The sequence below is a fragment of the Notamacropus eugenii genome, chromosome 7, assembly GCF_028372415.1.
Source record: "Notamacropus eugenii isolate mMacEug1 chromosome 7, mMacEug1.pri_v2, whole genome shotgun sequence".
Lineage (NCBI taxonomy): Eukaryota > Metazoa > Chordata > Mammalia > Diprotodontia > Macropodidae > Notamacropus > Notamacropus eugenii.
In genome coordinates, this window is record NC_092878.1 from 35,201,047 (window position 1) to 35,220,810 (window position 19,764).

The following is a 19,764-nucleotide window of genomic DNA, read 5'->3' on the forward strand; positions in this document are numbered from 1 at the left end:
CACATTTTATGATAGAGGCTGGAAACTAAGAGTCCATCATTTGGGAAATGGCTGAAAAAGCTGTGTATCGGAATAGAAGGGAATAGAAGTAGAAAAAGAACTGACACATGACTTTGGACACTTAATGATCTTGGACCTCATCTAATTTCCTCATCTATAAAATCAGAAGGTTGTACTACATGACTGGTAAGGTCCATCTGACTTCTAAATCTATGATCCTATTAATAAAAGATATTTAAAGAAACCTTGAAAGATTTAAATGAACTGGAGCAAAGTAAACAGAATCAAGAGAACAATTTATAGAATGAGTCACCATAAAATAAAAAAGACACCAAAATTCTGATCAATGAAAAATAATAATCTTGAGGTCAGTGGGCTGAGGATAAAATATATTCCCCCGTCCTCTTATTAGGAGCACAGTGGACTACAGACACAAAGTGAGGTTTATATTGTCAAACATGGCCAAAGAATATTCCTTTATTATGAGGGAAGGTGTGTGTGGGGGAGTGGGGTGGGGTGGAGGGGGGGAGTAGTAGGCCCTTTTAGTGTCAAAAATATTTCCTTAAAAATATGTAGTTATTCACAACTTGTAGTATGCTACATATGCATTAGAAAAAGACTCTAGCCTCATGAACATGATCACCTTTCTGAGATTTAGGGGTTTACTTTTATGAATTCACCAATATAAGGTACAGATAATATGGGTTGGTTATGGAATTATAATTTACTGGTTGAAAATCTTTAACCTCAATAATAATATTTTTGGAACCAAATTAATGACAAAATACTAATACTGTGTTTTCCCAGCTATGACCCTAAATTTAATTACCGAAAATCACAGAACATAAACTGAGAGGATATGTATTATGTTTTATTGTTCACTTTGTAACCCCAGCAGAACAAAGCACAAGGCCTTGTACCTTTTCAACTACAAATTACCTGTATAATGAACAATTCTGTTATTCAAACTGTTGCCAACATCTTGGAATGTGGCGAAAGTAAATGGGCTTTTAAAGTAGGAAACAAATGGTGCTCCCAGGGGACAGGAAGACATGGGCTTTATTTTAGAAAGAATTAAATTTTAGATAGAATTTATTAAATCAAAATCACTACTTATACGTTCCTATTTAATTCAACGTGAGCCACTGAAGACTAGAAAATGAGCTAGCATAGGATATGACAAGGGCTGATATGTAATGTCTAATACAACAGGAAGCTATGACCTAACAAAAGTATATACAAAATCATCTGAAGGAAAAAAATTTTAAATATTTATAATGGGTATATAAAATTTTCTTGTTTATAAATTTAGGCTAGTTATTACTGGAATATCTGGTAGCGTCATATCATGCAATCAAAGAATCTCAGACTTCGAAGAGACTTCTTCCCCAGCACAGATCTGTTTGAAAATTTCTGATATTTAACTTTCTCCATATGGAAAGCATTCCATCCTACCTTAGATCAGCTATGATGTTTAGGAATTTTTGCCTTAGGTGTAGAAATTTGCCTATCTACAACTCTTACTACTAGTTGAGCCAAAAAAAACTATATCTAATTTGCTCTCCTCACTGGAAATCCTTAGGCAAAGATTTTAAGACTATTGGGAATATTGTGGAAGGGATTTTGTAGTGAGTTGTGTATTAGACTAGATAGGGTTCTTCCAACTCTGAGGTCCTAACTACTGATAGAAGCTCATTTAACTACTCGAAGAGAAAAATTACTTTGGCAAGCATTCATGCTGAAGGAGCAAAGTTACCACAGTCCAACGAAAAAGAGTTACAATACCATCTTTTCTATTGCCTTGCTGCATAATGTCAACAATGTCATCAATAAGTCTCAATTCCACATTTAAAACATGAATATTAAGTAACAATTTTTCACAAAGTTGTTTTGATTCAACTGAAACATTTATCAATTCTTGCTACACGTTAGTTGTCAGGAATACAAAGATAAAAAGTAACAAGAATTCCTGTCTACAAAGAGCTGGGGGCTGGGAGGGGGGGGGAGGGAGAGAGAAGGTAAGATGTTTAATGTGTTTAATATGAATGTACAAGTAGAGCTTGTATCAGATTACATGCTCTCTTTGGGAGGGGAGAGAACAGGAAGGGATGGAAAATTTAAAATTCAAAATCTTACAGAAGTGAATGCTGAAAACTAAAAATAGATAAATTATTTTAAAAAAGCAATTTAAGTTTTGATTGCTACTCATAGTATATATGGATTCCAGTCTCTTTAGTGCTCTGAAACAGAGCTTTTGCCAACCTCGTTTTAAGGAGGCACTAATGAGATCCAAGTCCAATCTCTAAGCAGTGTTATTAATGATTAGCTCTTCAGTAGCTGCTTTATCATCCTATTTGCCTAATGGTTGTACCCACTTAAAATCTAGACATGGAGGTCTTGAATAATAGTTCTTCAAGGATACATGATTCTCCTGGGATGGATACTTTTCTCCACTAAGTGGGATAGCCCTCTAACCCTTGAGTAAATGGTATTTAATAAGTGACTGGTGGCCAAAAATTAGTCACCTTCTGTACAATCAAGGGCTGAGACCCTCTAAACCTGGAAAGAATAGGTGTTGGATGACAAGCATACAAATCATTACTGGATCCATACTCATAGCCTGTAGCTTAGTAGGACTTCCAGAATTTGTGTTTTAGTCATGTATCTTAAGAGAATTCAGGGTTATTACTACACCAAAAGGAATTACCAGAGCAGGACTTTAAAGGAGAATCCAGGATATTAGTACATCCAAATTTGGGGGCAATTTTTAATCTCACATAATCAACCTATATGCTACAAATGATAAACAGAAATACTTTCTGTATCAGAATTTAGAAATCATATTGTGTAGCTGTCCATTATGAGAATGTTAGTAAAGGTAAGGTAATGATATTACCTACTAATTATTTCATGGCAACTAATTCAGGTTAAGATAAGAAAAAGAAAATTAATTTCAAATATTACCTGCTGCTTCTGGTATGCAGTATTAGGATTAATTTTGGACTCCAAAAGTAGAGAACCTAGAGTAGAGGAAAAAGTAAAAATTAATACAGTTCACATTTTCTTCAATTATGTTATAATTTTAAAGTTACCATAAGCTAATCAAACTTCATAATTTATGTTCATTTAAAAAATTTTACGTAACAAATCAGAAGAAATTAGATAAATATTCACCTTAAGAGATTTTACATGATTAAATGTAATGTGTGACTTTAAGAATGCACACACTTGAATGTCCTTTTTAAAAAAAACGATTCGTTCAGACTGTAAAACGATGTAGTCATAACCAAGTCTACACCTATGCTCTCTGAACCTCTTTCCTCTTCTGAAAAATAAAGATAATGCTTATGTTACCTACTTAATAGTGCCGGTTGTGAGAAAGGTACTTTGTAAACTGCATTTTTTCATGAATTAAGATAAAGTATCATACTCTACAAAAGACAGAGAAAATATGAACTGGACTAAAATCTAAAAAGCTCCAAGCACATTATTTAACATGGTATAAGCAACAGAAATCCTTATTCTAGACCATGATTTAACCAATGATACTAGGAACTGGTTGCATTTTGGCTCTCTAAAGCCTTTGAAGCAGTAACTGTTATTTTTTTAAAAGTTAATATTAAGTTAATTTGTACTTCTCAATTTCCTCACTAACATAAAAGGGGTGAGGGGAAAAGGAAACCATCTTCAGGCAACAAGTGCCTGATGGGAGAGGAATAAAGTCTACTTTATACCATATCCTAAGACTTCCCCAAATACCTGAAATCTAGAACTTAAGACAAAGAACAAAGTGCAAAGACTTGGTCACAACCACCTAGCTAGTAGGTAGACAGGTTTCCACTGCAGTTATCTCTAATTTTATCTCACCCTACTCTTAAACAAGTACACAAATTTAGACTTTAGACTAAGTTAATAAACTTTAGACTAAGAAAGACACTACAGATTTGGAATAGCAATGGGAAGGAACAGATCTCCTGTTAGTAACTGCTTTCCTTGTATGCTCAGACCCTCAAAAGGGATTAGATTTGCTTTTAGAATCTCAGCTATCAAGAATACAGGTATTAAGTGTCTACTGTATGGAAGGCATTGTGCTACAAGTAGAATATATGAAGTTGAAAGCCTATAATCTACTGAGAGAGAAAATCCCTATTAAGTATAACACAAGATAAGACAAGTGAGGGTAAAGGAGAGATCCAAAATGTGTTTTAAAAAAACTGGAAAAGGAAGAAAACATTTTCAGATGGAGGGAAATCAGAGAAGGCTTTGGGTAGAAGTCGAACCTGAAATGAATCTTGAAGGAAAGAATTATTTTTGATAGGTAGAGATGATATTTTCCAGAAACAGGAGAGCAGACTGCAAATGAGGGAAACCTAGCTGTTGTCTGGGTATGTACATAAAAACACACTTCTATGACTAGCCAACCTCCAGATTAAACTTGATCTTAACTAGTCATATTTCTTTAGCCCTTAACTAAGATACCAAGGCCCAGTCACAGCATCTTGCCATATGCTCCATACCACATTCTCTTCCCCCATTACCACCCCTTTTTCTCACATCTTTTTCAGTAAATAATCAATATTACCATTGTTATGAGAAAGATGCTACTCTTTGACAGATCTACGGCTTCACCCAGAATCACAGGGATTCTGAGTCTTAAGACTACAAAAGCTGAGCACTCTTCCCTGGACTCTATGCCCAGCTCCCTTATACCATACCAGCCCTGTCAGTCTTATCTCTCAAGTATCTTTATCTCAATTTATTCTTTCCTTTCACTGTGTCCTCTGGAAATCGGTTTCTATTGTTAATAAACTATCCTTCTATTATGCCTCTTTCCTTCATGTTCTGTACACCTCTGAAATCAAGAAAATCTGGCTCCACCTAGAAAACTGCATCCTTGGTCATCCTTCTCCAGTACTGGATGTCATGACTCACACTTCCAAAAGACTAGAAGAGAATGGGGAGCAGACATGCTTCTTTCTCCTCACTGCCACTTTCAGCAACTCTCCTCTACTACAGTCATTCAGCAATCTCACCTCCTTTAAAAAACTTTTCTTTCATTCTACTGTTATCAGCTCAAGGTAGCAACTAATCTCTTTCCTCCCTTGAACATCCAAATGAGAAAGTTTGCCTTTACTGGTTAGTTTCATGTCATACTTCTAACTAACTTTTCAACCCGTTAAACTGTGAATTTTAAAATGAAAACAGTCTGAAACTACTTTGCAAGGTTAGAGAAGGACAGAATTTGGGGTTAGAAACCTCAGCAACCATTTAATCCAATATTTACCTCACTATATTTAACAAGTGATCATTCAGGCTACTGCTTGAAGACCTCCGGTGAAGGGGAAACCTGCTATTTCCCAAGGCAGCCCATTCCATTTTTGGACAGCCCTAATATTATGTTATGCAAAAGTTTTCCTCCTATAATTAATCAAGTCTAAGTTTTCAAAGGAAGAAATCCAAGCTATCAATCACCACATGAAATAATGCTCTAAATCACTAAAGATTAAGAGAAATATCAATTAAACAATTCTCACATATCACCTGACATTGATAAGAATGTCAAAGTTGACCAAAAAAGGGGAAATAAAAGATATGGAAGGGGCTAGTAAAACAGGCACATTAATATATTGCTGGTAAAGCTGTGAACTGATCTAGCCATTATGGAAAAAAATTTGGAAGTATGCTCCCCAAATAATTAAATGGTGGATATATTCTTTGACTTAATGATACTAATATTAGTTTTATGTCACAAAGAGACCAAAGAAAGAAGGACCCATACATATAAAAATATCTGTACTCTTTTCATGGTGATATAAAAATTGAAACAGGAAGGCCCATCAATAGGGGAATGACCAAACACATTATGGTATATGACTAGGATGGAATACTATTGTGCTATACAGCACTCCCTCATTCAAAACAAAGTGTAAGTCATGTCATCATTTCTCTGATGCCATGGTCTTCTTCGAAAATGAAGGACGAAAACAATCTTATGACTAGCCTGAGCTGCCTGAAGTGGGGACCCAGCTAGGTGGCTAACCCAGCTCATCCTCTCCCTCTCCCCTTTTTTTGGAGTTTACTGGCTAGATATCCTTTCCTTTCTCCCTTCCTCCTCGTTCCCCAAACCTTAAACCCAGTGCACTCTGAAGCCCATAGGTTGAACAATAAGAGGTCCCTGACCAAGCTCCACATAATAGCTGGCTTAGTGATTATCAATAAAACAGTTACTCTTTCCCTCCCAGTTTATTTTTTTCTTTTGCTCATTAAAAGGACCATTCCCTGATTACTTCTTAAAGAGGCCTATTCATTCAATGAACATTACCTCCCTTGAAGTGAGTATGTCAAGGCCTAGTCTAAAAACCCCAAGGTCTCTCATTGCATCCTGGGCCATCTGTCACGCTGATGAATATCTGGTCACTGGATCCAGATGGCTCAGGAAGAGAAAGTAAGGTTGGTGACCTTGCATAACGCTCCTTCACTCAAAAGAAAGTCAAGTGTAAGTCATGCCATCATTTCTCTGATGTGATGGGCTTCTTTGAAAACAAAGGACAAACACAACAACAACAACAATTATGCTGTAAGACATGATGAAAAGGATTTTTTCAGAGAAACCTGGGAAGATTTATATGAAGTGATGCAAAAAAGTGAGCACCACCACCAGACAGAAATGATGGATTTAAAATGCAGACTAAAGCAAAAATATATATGTATAAGTATATGGACATATACATGTGAATGTGTCTATGGACATGGCTAATTAATGTACTAATTTGTTTTACTTGACTAACATATTTTAAATGGGTTTTGTTTTTATTGCTTTCTCAATAGGGGAGCGGGGGAAGCAAAAGAGAGAGAATTTGGAGCTGAAAATAGAATAAAAATATATTTAAAAAAGAAATACACTCCAAAATAATAATTTTTTTGGGGGGGGGAAGGGAATTAATCAAAACCTAAATTTGCCTCACCAATGATCTCTTTATTGCTAAGTCAAATAGCTCTTCCTTCACAGCCCCCAGTATTTTGACACTGCTGACCAGTACTCTGGATTCTCTCCTCTTTCTAGATTTTCATGAAACCGCACTCTTTTCATTCACTTCCTATTTGTTCAACTGATTCTTCTCAATATCCTTTGTCCTCTAAAACATTCTACTGGGTTCCTTTCGTAGTTTCCATTGATACTCTGCTGTTGATAATTCTAATAGCTTCTATGTATTTAACAATTATGTCTATAAAAGATTCCTAAATTTGCACATCTGACCCTCTTCTCTCCTGGGCTCCAGTTTAATATATTTCAACCACTTGCTGAACATGTTCCTTCTAAACCTGCCCCATTTCTAATTTCACTATTTTTGTTGAGGGTACCATTATTCTTCCAGGCATACAGAATGGAAAAGTCCTAAAAGTCATCCTTCAAATCCAATCAGTTGCAAAGTCTTTTCTTTTCTATTCTATCTCCTTCAACTGCACTTGTGAGGCAGAGTGAATAGTTCAATAAAGCTGGAATTAGGAAAGACCCAAGTCTAAATCCACTCTCAGACACTTACTAGCTGTGATCCCTAGACAAGTTACTTAAGATTTGTTTGTTTGATCTCCTGAAATGTAAAATAAGGGTAAAAATACACCTATTTAGCAAAGATGTTGTGAGGATCAAATTTGTAAAAAGTACTTAACACCATGGCACATAGTAGGCACTATATGAATGCTTCTTCTTTTCCCTTTCCTTTCACTCTTATGGTCACCAACCTGGTCCCCAGACTCATCATCTTTTGCCTGGATTATTTGCAATAACCTCCTGCATTCAGTCTTTGTCTCCTAAATTCCATTTTACACATAGATAATGCAACTATGCTTAAAAACACAGGTCTGACAACATCATTCCCCTCTTTCAAGAAGCTACCTTGGCTTCTCATATACCTTAGCATAAAATCAAACTCTTTGAGCATTTAAAGCCCCTCACAATCTGGCTCCAACTTATCTCTTAGGGCTGATTATATATCATGCTCACCCTCAAAAAATTAGCCTGCTTCTATTTCCAGGCCTTTTGCACAGGCTATTCCCCCACACACGAAATCCCCTCTCCTCCTTATCTTTGACTTCTTGGTATCCCAGCTCCCTTCAAGAGTAAACTCAAGTGTCACTTCTCTCAAAAGGCCTTTTCTGATTCCGTTTTTGCTTTCTCTTCATAGTAGAATTGTGTAAATAATATGAATTTACTAATCTGAATAAATAACACACTAAATAGAATGTAAGCTGCTTAAGAACAGGGACTGTCTCATTTTTTGTATTTGGATCCCCAGTGCCTAGCACAATGCTTAATAAGTGTTTGGGGGCAGATTAACAGCACACAGAGTTCAGGGAACTGCCACTGGTCTTATTTTCATGAAGGAGATCAATAAAGACACTATACAAAACTACTTAAAAATATTCTCTTCACCAACATTCTCCAGGTTTGAAAGTGAGAATGTTTTCTGAATGCAATCAAATTAACACTAACAATGAAGTTTGACATGTTTATTAAAACACTAAAAAAAAAAAACCCTCACAAAAACCAAAAACCTAGCATAGGGAATATTTCTCATTTTTTTAAATGAACTAAAGAACTGACTTTTTCCTTTTAATTGAAATACACTATCTTCCTGAAAATCTACTTCCTTAAAAAGGGAAGTGGTGTAAAAAAAAAATGGAACTGGTACTGAACAGATAAATGTATATAGCCAGAATAATTTCTATTAATACTTAAAATTTCCCCTGGGCTCAGTAATTACTCTCTGAATGTAGAAAATTTCTAGATTTGTTATAGTGTACAACTGTCTAGGACAGGAGATCAATCTCAACACAAGGATTCAACAAGTTTGTAAGACTGTAGGTTAAGTCATTATCACAGTGCACTGAAAATTGCAGAAGGACATGAAACATGATCAAAGGCCAGAAGACCAATTTTCCCTTGAAATCTAAATATTCTCAACACCACATGATTAACGGACACAAATTATTTTATAATTAAATGTACAATTTATCAGTCAAAGTAGTTTCACTATATTAAACTTCTGTCACCATTGATTCAGAAAAGGAGAAAAAGTACATAATCAGATTTTAAGACAAACAAACTTGGCTGGCATACTACCTGATTATAACTTAAGTTTAAAATTAAAATTATATGACATCTGTAAAATCAAATGAAGTTCTACTTAAAGGATCATGTAAAATGTTTTCCACTATTAGAACAAAGATCGCAAACTTTTCTGCATATACCCTTTCAATATCTCTTATGTCAGCATTCTAATCCTCACCTACTGATCTTCAACAAACATTTATTAAAGCATTAAGCCTGGGCCAAGCACTCTACTAGGCAGTGGGGGTGAGTTTAGATAACACAGGCCCCTTATGGCATTTGCCTGCTAGAAGTGGCATATGACACCTGGTTTAAACAGAACTGTAACAAAAGAGAATCAGTTTTAAAACAGGAAGAAACTTTATAGGTCATTTAATCCAACTCCTTCATTTTATAGACAGAGAAACTGAAGTCCAAAGATATTAAGTGACTTGCCCACTCTTTAAGTGTACACATGCATACACACGTACACAGACATAAACATGTATGAGTACATGTATATGCTAAGTTCAAGATGCTGTGCTGAGGACCTATACAGTGGGAAAACAGGACGCAATAACAACTGGGAGGCATCCTTAGAAGGAGGTGGCATTTAATCTGAGGCTTAAAGGTAACTGGAATGGCAAATATTGACTGTGTTCATCCTTCTCTGCTGAAGAAAACAATGCCATCAGAGAAATGATGACATGACTTGCACCTGACTTTGTTTGGAGTGAGGGAGGGCTGTGTAGGTCACTAGGCTCACTTCTCCTCCAGAGCCATCTTGAAAGTGGCAAAGTAAAGGTATGAAGGGGGTAGATATAATAATGTATATGAGGAACAACAAACAGGCCAGTTTGGTTGAACAGCAGAGTATGAGAGGGGAAGTAATGCCTGTCAGCCTTTTTAGATATTTCCTCTCTTCAGTTATGGTGACTTCTCTAATGCTATCTTTGTAACTGGAAAGGGGGAGGACAGGGCACGCAGGGAGAGGGGAGTGTGGGAACAGGGAGAGACACACATCTCTAGTCACCCTGATCTACATCTTGCCACTGGATGGAGATGGCTCCATAGGAGCTATGACTTTGCACAGTCCTCCCTCACTTAAATCCAATTCACTTTCAAATCATGACATCACCTTCCTGATGTCATGGTTCTTTTCAAGAACAAAGAACAACAACCTGGAATGAAATCCTCCCAAATAGCTCAGACACAACCTGAGGTCCATTACATCCCTGGTCTCCCAGCTAGAAGTGAGCCCTTCTCCATCTTTAACTTCTCAACCAATAATCTATTTGACCTCATCTATGTGCTTTAAAGCACAAAGCTGACCAAATCACTTATCCTGCCCAGAAACTTCAGTAGATCTATAGGATAAAACGTTAAATTAAAGGATAAAACCTAAGTTTGGTACTTAAAGCCATTCACAATCTAACCCCAATCCATCTTTCTAGGCCTACTTCCCCATGATTCCTCTTCAGGCATTCTATGTTCTAGCCAAATCTGCCCATTTACTTTCTCTTGAATTTGCCATTTCACCTTCCATCTCCATGCTTTTACAGAACTGTTCTCTGTCCCTGAAATGTACTACTTCTTCAACTTTGCCTCTGAGAATCCACAGATCTCTTCAAGGGTCAGTCAGCTCATGTGCTGCATTACAGGGAACCGTTTCCTTATTTCTCTAGTTGCTAGTACTACTTTCTTCAAACTATTATCTGTAATTGTGACTTCCAGTGCTGCTGCTGAAGTATACATTCCAATACTCAGCAGACAGAGAGTGGGTTATTGATGTAAAACGAAGCATATATTTTCTGATACGGTCTTTTTGAGGACCTGTTTTTCTTTACTTAGGTTGCAAGTGAATTCTGAGGGGGTAGCACAACTCATGGGATGTGACAGGTATAATAAAGGTATTAATTAAAACATTTAAAAGAAAAAAACATGTACACACATACACACACTCACACCTGGTTTACACACCCCATTCCCCTAATAAAATTTAAGATCCTTGAAGACAGAGACTATGAATATTTGCTCACATCTTTGTACCCTACACCCTTGCACATAGTAGACATTTAAGTAATGTTTGCTGAACTCAACTAAACCCATGCCAAAAGATCTAGGACAAGTCTTTTTTCCAGAAAAAAGTCTTTACCAGTCCAAAATATTCTATTTTTTTAAATGCATATGTTCTAGACATCCATTTTTGTATCTATTCCTAGAAAGAGCATCTATCCTAAAATTCATTGCTTTAACTTTAACCCATTCTAAGCAATCAATACACATAGGAAAAGATGTTCCTGATCCTAACACTTACAAATTAAATTTGCTTTAAAAAAAATTTCTCAAAGATTTATCACATATCTAAGACTGGTAAGGTAATTGATGCTACTGGGGATATAGAAGTACAAACATTCCATAATTTACAAATGCTTATTAATGACACTGCCTCTCCATTTCAAAGTTATTTCTCTCTTGCCTGTCCCCTTCCTTCAACTTGTAATAAACATGTGAGAAAGCAGATCCAAAGTCTTCTAACTACCAAAAGGATAAATTTCATCAATGTTCTGCCATTCTGCATCTTTTGATGCTCATATAAGTGAAGAAAGTCTTAGTCAAGTACTCTTTTTTTCTTACAGATTTACTTACTTTCTCTTCTTCCTCCACAATTTGTGCTCAGGTACTTTGGGATTGTCCCCTACAACCAAAACAACTAATCACCATCAGCACAGAATTGTGTACTAGCCTTGGCATTAGGAAGACCTGGGTTCAAATTCAGCTTCTGATGATTACTAGTTAGATGACTATGGGCAAGTCATTCAATTTCTCTAAATCTGTTTCTTCATCTAGAAGACAAGGGTTTTTGGACTTGATGAGCTATAAGATCCCTTTCCACTCTAAATCTAAGATCATGGCTATTTATAGTACCAGTAATACAAGAGAAAAGGAAAGCCTTAAATTTCTAAAGACACAATGAATCAGTATTAATCTTTTCCAACCCTTGAAAGTCTACAGATAACCATTCAGACTCTACAAAACTCCAGCTAGCTCTTCATTTAATTCAAGATTGGAAAAAAAAATATTCAGTAGGTTTTGTTTAGTTTTTAGTACTGCATGCAACAACATTGGTTTTTCTTGGTTTTCAGTTCCAAGTGCATGGCATTTTAGCTTCATTAGGGATTAGATAGTAATTAAAATAATCTATAAAAGCTAAGATTCGTTTCTATGGAGAAATGTGTTCCAACTTAGAAACTTTTAGAATATAGATTTTAGTTGGGGATTGCCTATTTAAGAAATTATCTCTGTCCTCACAGTTTAGTAAAGGGGGGAAGGTGATAATACACTTAGGTCAAACTATCTTTTAAAATAGTTAAGAGCACAGATGTCCTAGAGCAGTCAGTTCAGATTCTTTCCTTAGCATTCTCACATGTGCTATAAAGCAAATGTCAGCAACCTAAGAGACAGAGCCTAAAGCTATATGTTATTTAGAGTTGGATATGCAAGAAAGACATCCAGACCTCACTAAGCAGCCACTTTAAAAAGTTACCAATGGTGTTCCATTTTCAGCTTTCCAGATATCAAAGAACTATTAGCAATTAAATTTGAAATGCCTATCCTTTTTGCAGTTGTTTTGAAATTTTTGAAGGAAATCATGCAGCTAAATATGCTTGTTCCCCGGTGAAAGCCCTTGCCCATGATATCTGTAAATACATTCATTTTTTCTCAAGGTGACTGAAAGATTTTTTTTTCTTTTCCTTTTCAAGGAATCCTCAACATCCAAGACAGAGAAGGATGCTATTTATCCAACATAAACATACTGGACGGCTCCACGACTTTTGTCAAAGCTACCAAAAGACAAGTCCAACTAAAATTGTTCTGTGTGCAGGAGCTATGTTTCATCAAAGACAATTTGAAATTTAAGGGTAGGAGAAAGAACCATTTCACCAATCTGGAGGGGAAAAAAGTTTAATTTCTCGCTGGTCCATTCCCTCCTTATTTCTACTGGGTTGAAGTCATCAGCAGTCTTCTACTGGACTTGCAACTTAACAGTTTCTCTTCACCTCCATCCTCCCACCTTTATCCCCCTTTCTGTCAACTGAAAGCAGAATACTTCATTGTTGACAGTGTATGTGTCTTGGGTAAGAGCAACAAGAAAGAATGGTGACAGAGGCACCAAAACAAAGAAAACAGATGGTCCATCACTGAGTGTGATCAAGTCAAACATTTAAGATGGCATACAAAACTTAAAATTTCTGGTCACATTAGAAAAACTTCCATTAGTCTTGAACATTTTTTTAATGCTCTCTGAATATACAGAATAAGTTTTAATTATCTGGAAATTCTACTTAGAAGAAGATGAACTCATTCCATTATTTTATAATTTTAGAAATATATCATAATGAAATTAATAAAAAATGCTTCCTTAGTAATTACTAGGAGAAAATAGTTATTTTCAGTAAGAAAATAGAAAAGAAATCTCTTGGTCCTCTACTTAAAATGTCGCATAAGGCTGTGTGCATAAATATCCTTGATAAAGATCTGATATACAAGAGGTACAGGAAATTAACAAACATTTAAGATTAAGAGCCATTTCTTAAATGGTCAAAAAATATAAAAAGGAGAATTGTAAACTATAACTTTATGAAAGAATGTCCCAAATCACTGAGAGAAATGGAATGAAGACATAGGAAAGGACATCCCCAAGTCATTCTATAGATGTTGTACACTGCATACATTCTATACTTCAGATAGCTCTCTTGGGGTGAGGTTAACAGGAAGGATCCTAGAGAAAACTATCATGATGTAAAAAAGCAAAAAGACATCAATTTTTAATTTCAAAAATAAGAAATGTGCAAATCAAAATAATCAATTCACCTCATACCCAGCAAATGAGCAAATATGAAAAAAAAGAAAATAACTGATGTTAGAAGAGTGGCACACTGTTGGAACTATAAATTGAGTCAACCACTCTGAAGACCAAGTAAGTATCATGTGAAGTAACTAAAACTAATACCTTCTCATCTGGAGATTCCACTGACTTGGGGATGAAATATATTCCTCAAGGAGGTAAAGACAGAAAAAGAACAGATTCCACATACACTAAAGTGTACCATGCTACCCTGCATCTGCTGCAAAAACAGGAAATTCCTGAATGAATAATGATCAAGAAATACAAGAAAACAATCATTGATTTCTTGCATTCAAAAACTGCATAAATAGCTGGTCAGAAACTCACAAGCAATATGGAAGAGGGCTGTCAGAAAAGCCGTTTCCATTTCAGGCAAACAACTCCATGGTCTCTTCCCAGGAAGTACAGAAAAGGTCTTGAGACATGTAGAATGCAGCACTCTCTGACTATAGGCAGCAAGAGTGCAGCAGCTCTTTCCCACCAAAGTCCCCAGGATAAATATAGACCTACATGCTCCCTTGGGGAGCAGTAGCAAGCAGTGGCATAGCAGGAGAGTTTAGGTGCCCAGGGCTCTAATGTCTCTTAAATTCTCTCAAGGTTATCAGGTCCTGAGTATCCAGATGTCTGAATATCAAATATAGGAAGAAAAGGAAGAGAATGGGAAATAGAGATCAGCGCAGGAACCCAGCCAAGATGATATCAAATAGTGCTGACTATTCAAAACTGCAGCAGGATGCTGAACCTGGACCTAGCCTAAAGTCTCAAATTGGGAAACTAAATCTGGAGAGATGAGTAAATCAAAGAAAACACCAACCAAAATTAGATTAGAAGACAAAGTGGCAAATAATCCCCAAATAAATAACTCCTTAAAAACTAAAAAGGGAAAAAAAACAATAATAAAAAACAAAGTAATGACTCCACAAAATAGCAAGAAATATTACAACAAAATTAAAAGACTGGAAAAAGGAAGACAAAAGTTATCTGCTGGTTGAAAACAATCTGGAAAAGAAGTCAGGGAGAAATACTTTAAGACTGAAACTACCTTCAAAACCATGTTTTTAGAAAAGCTATAAAGGCTATATTTCAAGAAAATATAAACAAAAACTGCCTGGGTCAACTATAGAGCAAAGTAAAGGCAGAATCCACTTATCACTTCTGAAAGAAATACAAAAAATATAAGTTCCAGGAATGACAAAGCCAAAAGCTAGAGTTCAAAGAAAAACTACAAGCATCTAGAAAAAGGCAGTTCAGTACCAAAGAAATGCAGTCATTATCACAAGACTTGGAAGCATTTACTATAAAGGAGAGAAGATTCTGGAATATAATACTCCAAAAAGCAAAAGAGAAAGGTTTACAACCAATATTAACTTACCGTGCAAAGCTCAGTGCTATCGTATATGGTTTTGTAAAGTGGGCCTTGCAAAGTGACTTGCAAAATTTTCTGATAAAAAGATCAGAGCTTAATAGGAACTTTCAAACACAAATATGAGAGTTCCAGAGAAACCTGAGGAGGCAACATTCAAATAGAGGAAAATAAACAAGTATTCCTTCAGAGCTTTATGTCTTCAAAGGATATTGAGAGATTTATAAAAGAAAAACAGAAGTCTGGGGCATGGCAGTAGTGGCTTGGTTCTGTTCTGAGTTTTAAGTGAGGGAAGGAAAAGGGCAGTAAAAGGAAGACAAATGATGTAAAAAGTAGGAAGGGGCAGAACTTGCTATTTCTCCTGACTGAAGCTCACAAAAGTAAATAAATGTATGAAATGGTCGCAGGAATAGGTATCAGATCACTCTCTTTTTCTGTCTCTGTTGAAATTCAACATAGAAACAAGCAGGAATGGGAGGAGAGAGGTAATAAGCAAAATAAATTTCTGATACATGAAAAATGGGGATGGGGGAGAGGGTAGGGAGGTGGAGAGGTGAGGGGATTCAGAAGGGAAAAAGATAAAAACTAGGGTCAAAGGCCATAGATCTATTGGATAATGGCTGAACAAACTGTAATATGAATATAATAGAAAATCACTGCACTTTAAGAAATGTCAAAAGAGACAACTTGAAAGAATCTCAACTACTATGAACTGACGCAGAATGAAGTGCACAGAACCAGAAGAATTTATATATGCAAGTAACATGCTCATCAATGTAGTGGCCAAGCATGTGTGTCCAGAGAACCTATGATAAAGTATGCTACCTCTTGACAGAGAGGTGATAGTCTCTAGATGTAGACATTTTTATATGTATGGATTTGTTTTGCTTGAAAGCTTATCTGTTATAAGTTTCCCCATCTACACTCCCTTCTGATTTTAGTTGGAAGTGGTATTGGAAGAAGATAAGGTTAGCAAGTGATTCCAAAGAAATAGGGACCACTGAAATATTTTTTTTAATCCACAGAAGACAACAGAAAGTTGTTTAGAAGAAAGTAAACAAGCAAGATTGAAAGCAATGAGAAATCTGTTACGTATAGCCAAGGAAGTGATGAGACATTCACATAAGTTGTCCCCCATATGACCCCAAATGCCTCCTCATCTTCAAGATTCAAATTAGGTATCACAACTTTCATAAATCCTTTCCTGATATACCCCAACTGTTAGTGCTTGCTCTCTTCAAATTACCCTGGGTAACATACGGGATTATAGATTAAGAGATAGAAAGGACATTCCAGGCCACCTAGTACATACCTTCTCTTTTATAGCTGATAAATGAGAACATGCTTTGTCAAAGGTCAAAGAGACATTAAGTGGAAGTGAAAGAATTTAAACTCAGGGCCTTTGATTGCAAACCCAATACTCTTTCCACTGCACTATGCTGCCTCTCAATCTATTCTTTCTCACTACTCAAATTTAAGCTCTGTAAGAGCACAGAAACTCTTGATTCTTTGCTGAACCATAAAATGCGTGGAAGGGAGAAAATGGTACTAAGAATAAATGAACGCAAAATAAATAATAAAAAAATCCCAGAAGGTATTGCCATTAAAGGTTTACTGTGAACACATGGTGTATCTATCTTGAATTCCTCTTTTTCAGTACTGTGGACCCGACTTTAAGAATTATCAATGTTTTAAAAATGAACAATGAGTCACTCAGAAAAAATCCCTATATGATTACCTTTCAAAACCTCTAGTTCAGGGGTGTTCTCACACCTTGCAATTGGCTCCATAAACCAAACTTCAACCCACTTATGGTCCTAAAACTCTTTAAAAGAAAAACAAAAAAAACAACACACAAAACTCAGATGATCAGTAAGTTTAGACACCCCAGTCTATCACAATTTCCTTATCAAGACAAGTTTACAAACCAACACAAATGATTTTCAAATGAAGCTCTGATAATAAAAACCTTCCTAATACTGGGTACCCATCTTCCTTAAAATTATCCTACTTATTATGGTCCCCTGCTAGATGGTGAATACTCAATATGACAAAGTAAAAAGAACAGGGAAAAACCATTCATAGGTCATTAGGTTATTGGGCAAGTTTACTGTTGTAAATCTGTTTATCATCTAACAGGCTAACAAATTCTTTGCCTAGGTTGCTAGGTGGTCCAGTAGGTAAACTGTTGACTCTGGAATCAGGAAGATCTGAGTTCAAATCAAACCTTAGTTGCTTACTACCTGTACATCCCTGGGCAAGTCACTATCTGCCTCAGCTTCCTCAACCATAAAACTGAATAACAGCAACTCACTTTGCAGGGTTATGACAATTAGAAAATATTTGTAAAGCCTTTATGAAAGCACAGTGCTTGGCACAAAGTAGATGCTTAATAACTGCTTGTTTCCTCCCCACACCTCCACCCCAAGGCAAAAACAATCTGACAAACTTTACTGCACATGTTTACGATGATACACGGAAAACATCAACCTATAGGGCAGTGTGAGCTCAATAAAATGGTAGTTTTATTTCGGTTCTACCACTCGTTATGTGGCCTTGGGCAAATTACTTAATCTCGTGGCTATTTCTTTGTATAGATATGAGTACAATTGTAGAACTGCCTTGAGGACAAAGATGAGCATAAATATGTTTCGAAAAGTACTGTACAAAATTCATGGCAGGTGGGTGTGGTGGCACATTTCTGTCATTTCAAGTACCAGAAAGGCTGAGGCTGGCAGATATTAGGAGATATAAGCTATAGTGGGCTAGATGTCCCAAATTAAGTTCAGCAGTGAGTACTGGGGCTGGGGGGGATGACCCACGTGTCACCAAATTGATTAAGGAGGGCCAAACTGGCCTATGTTAGAAATCAGGTCAAAGCTCCTATGTCCGTAAGTGAGGAGCCCCTGCACTTCCAGTATAGGTTAGTCAGGGAGACCCAGTCTTTATATATATGTGAAAAGGTAAGCAAAGCATATCTGTTCTTGAATCCTTTTAAACAGTATACAATAAGAACTTTACATGTTTTCCCAAACTGTGCACTTTGGTGCTTTCTCAAGGCACTGTTGAAATTCATCTTTCCTTACTCCTTTTATAAATTACATACATTGACATACAAATCCATTAACTTGTGGAAAGGGACAGAAAGCAGATGACCATCTCTCACATTTCAGCAAATTTACTGGTGTATCTGACTAAACAAGGCAATCACCACAAACTTATCTTTTTTAAAATGTAGTTTAGAGTATCTATAACATCAATGCAGGTTTTGAGTGAGATGAAGAAAGTAATTAAGTTACAGTAAACATATAACTTCACCTGTTCTACATGAACCTCTGTTACTGAAGAGAAATTTTATCACTGATAGAAACACTTAGTAGACAGAAAAATTTATTCTGGATTTTGAGTACCTCACCATATTCAGAGGAATACTTAGCTTATTCCTCATAACCACAAGGTGACTCTAAAATTTCAAAATATTAAGATTTTAATTTTTATTTCATTTTTTGGAGATTGTGTAAAAATAAATTAAAAAACTAGTAGATAACCAGAAAATAGTGCCTTGGGTAAAAAAAAAGTTAAACATGTTAACAGTGTGGTCCACTAGTAGTACAATTCTGTAATTACAATAACTAATATTGGTAATTCTCGATACATGTATTACAGGCAGCAGCTTTTAAGAGGTTTTATAAATCTTTTGTTTTTTTCTTGATCAACAATCAAAGTATCAATTATCCCTGTTAACAATGTAATTCACATTTGGCTTTGTACTATATCATGGCATTGTCCTGGGAGTCAGAAAACTCAGTTTCTAGTTAGGGTTCCAATATGAATCACTGGAACTTAGCTGACACTTCACTTGTGCAGGCATCAGTTTTCTCATCTGTAAATATGTTAAGTGTTCACACTGCTAGGTTTGCAGCAACTTTTTAGTTGTTTGCAAGAATTCTACTGCTAAAGTTCCTTCTTAAAAACCTTTAAACTTTTAAAAATTCCATCTTTCACCTTGCTCCTCCCATTGATTCTGGCTCCCAGCACCTGTTTCCTATAAATTTGCAATAATTATTGCACACTGAGGCCAAATGAGGAAAACAATTTAGATATTTTTCTGAAGCACAATGTATTTGGACTAGATAATTCCTGTCTTATATTGAGCTAGCATTATGATCATTTATTTTTATCCTTCATATTTACACTTGTTTGGGCTTATTAAAAAAAATTGCTTTTAAATATCCCAAACTCACTTCTGAACCTGTGTATGTTAGCAAATGAAGATAGACAACTAGCATGTAATGTAGAATCCACTGTATTTTTATCTACAAATATAATGACAAAGTAAAGATTTGAAATGTCCACAGGTGCTTTTCAATACCCCTCCCCTAAATAAAGGAATAAAGAATC

General features: G+C 35.9%; 1 protein-coding gene across 5 annotated transcripts in view; it reads right to left on the reverse strand.

Annotated features, from left to right (window-relative positions):
• The window catches only part of PPP4R3A (protein phosphatase 4 regulatory subunit 3A), a 63,518-nt gene that overhangs the window by 35,394 nt on the left and 8,360 nt on the right, over positions 1-19,764 (reverse strand). For 4 of the 5 annotated variants that reach the window (XM_072623085.1, XM_072623086.1, XM_072623084.1 and 1 more), the window contains exon 2: positions 2,965-3,020. In XM_072623085.1, the coding sequence (XP_072479186.1) occupies positions 2,965-3,020 (56 nt within the window). Of the gene's footprint in view, positions 1-2,964; positions 3,021-17,101; positions 17,189-19,764 lie in introns of all 5 variants that reach the window. The other variant, XM_072623087.1, reaches the window with a different exon arrangement.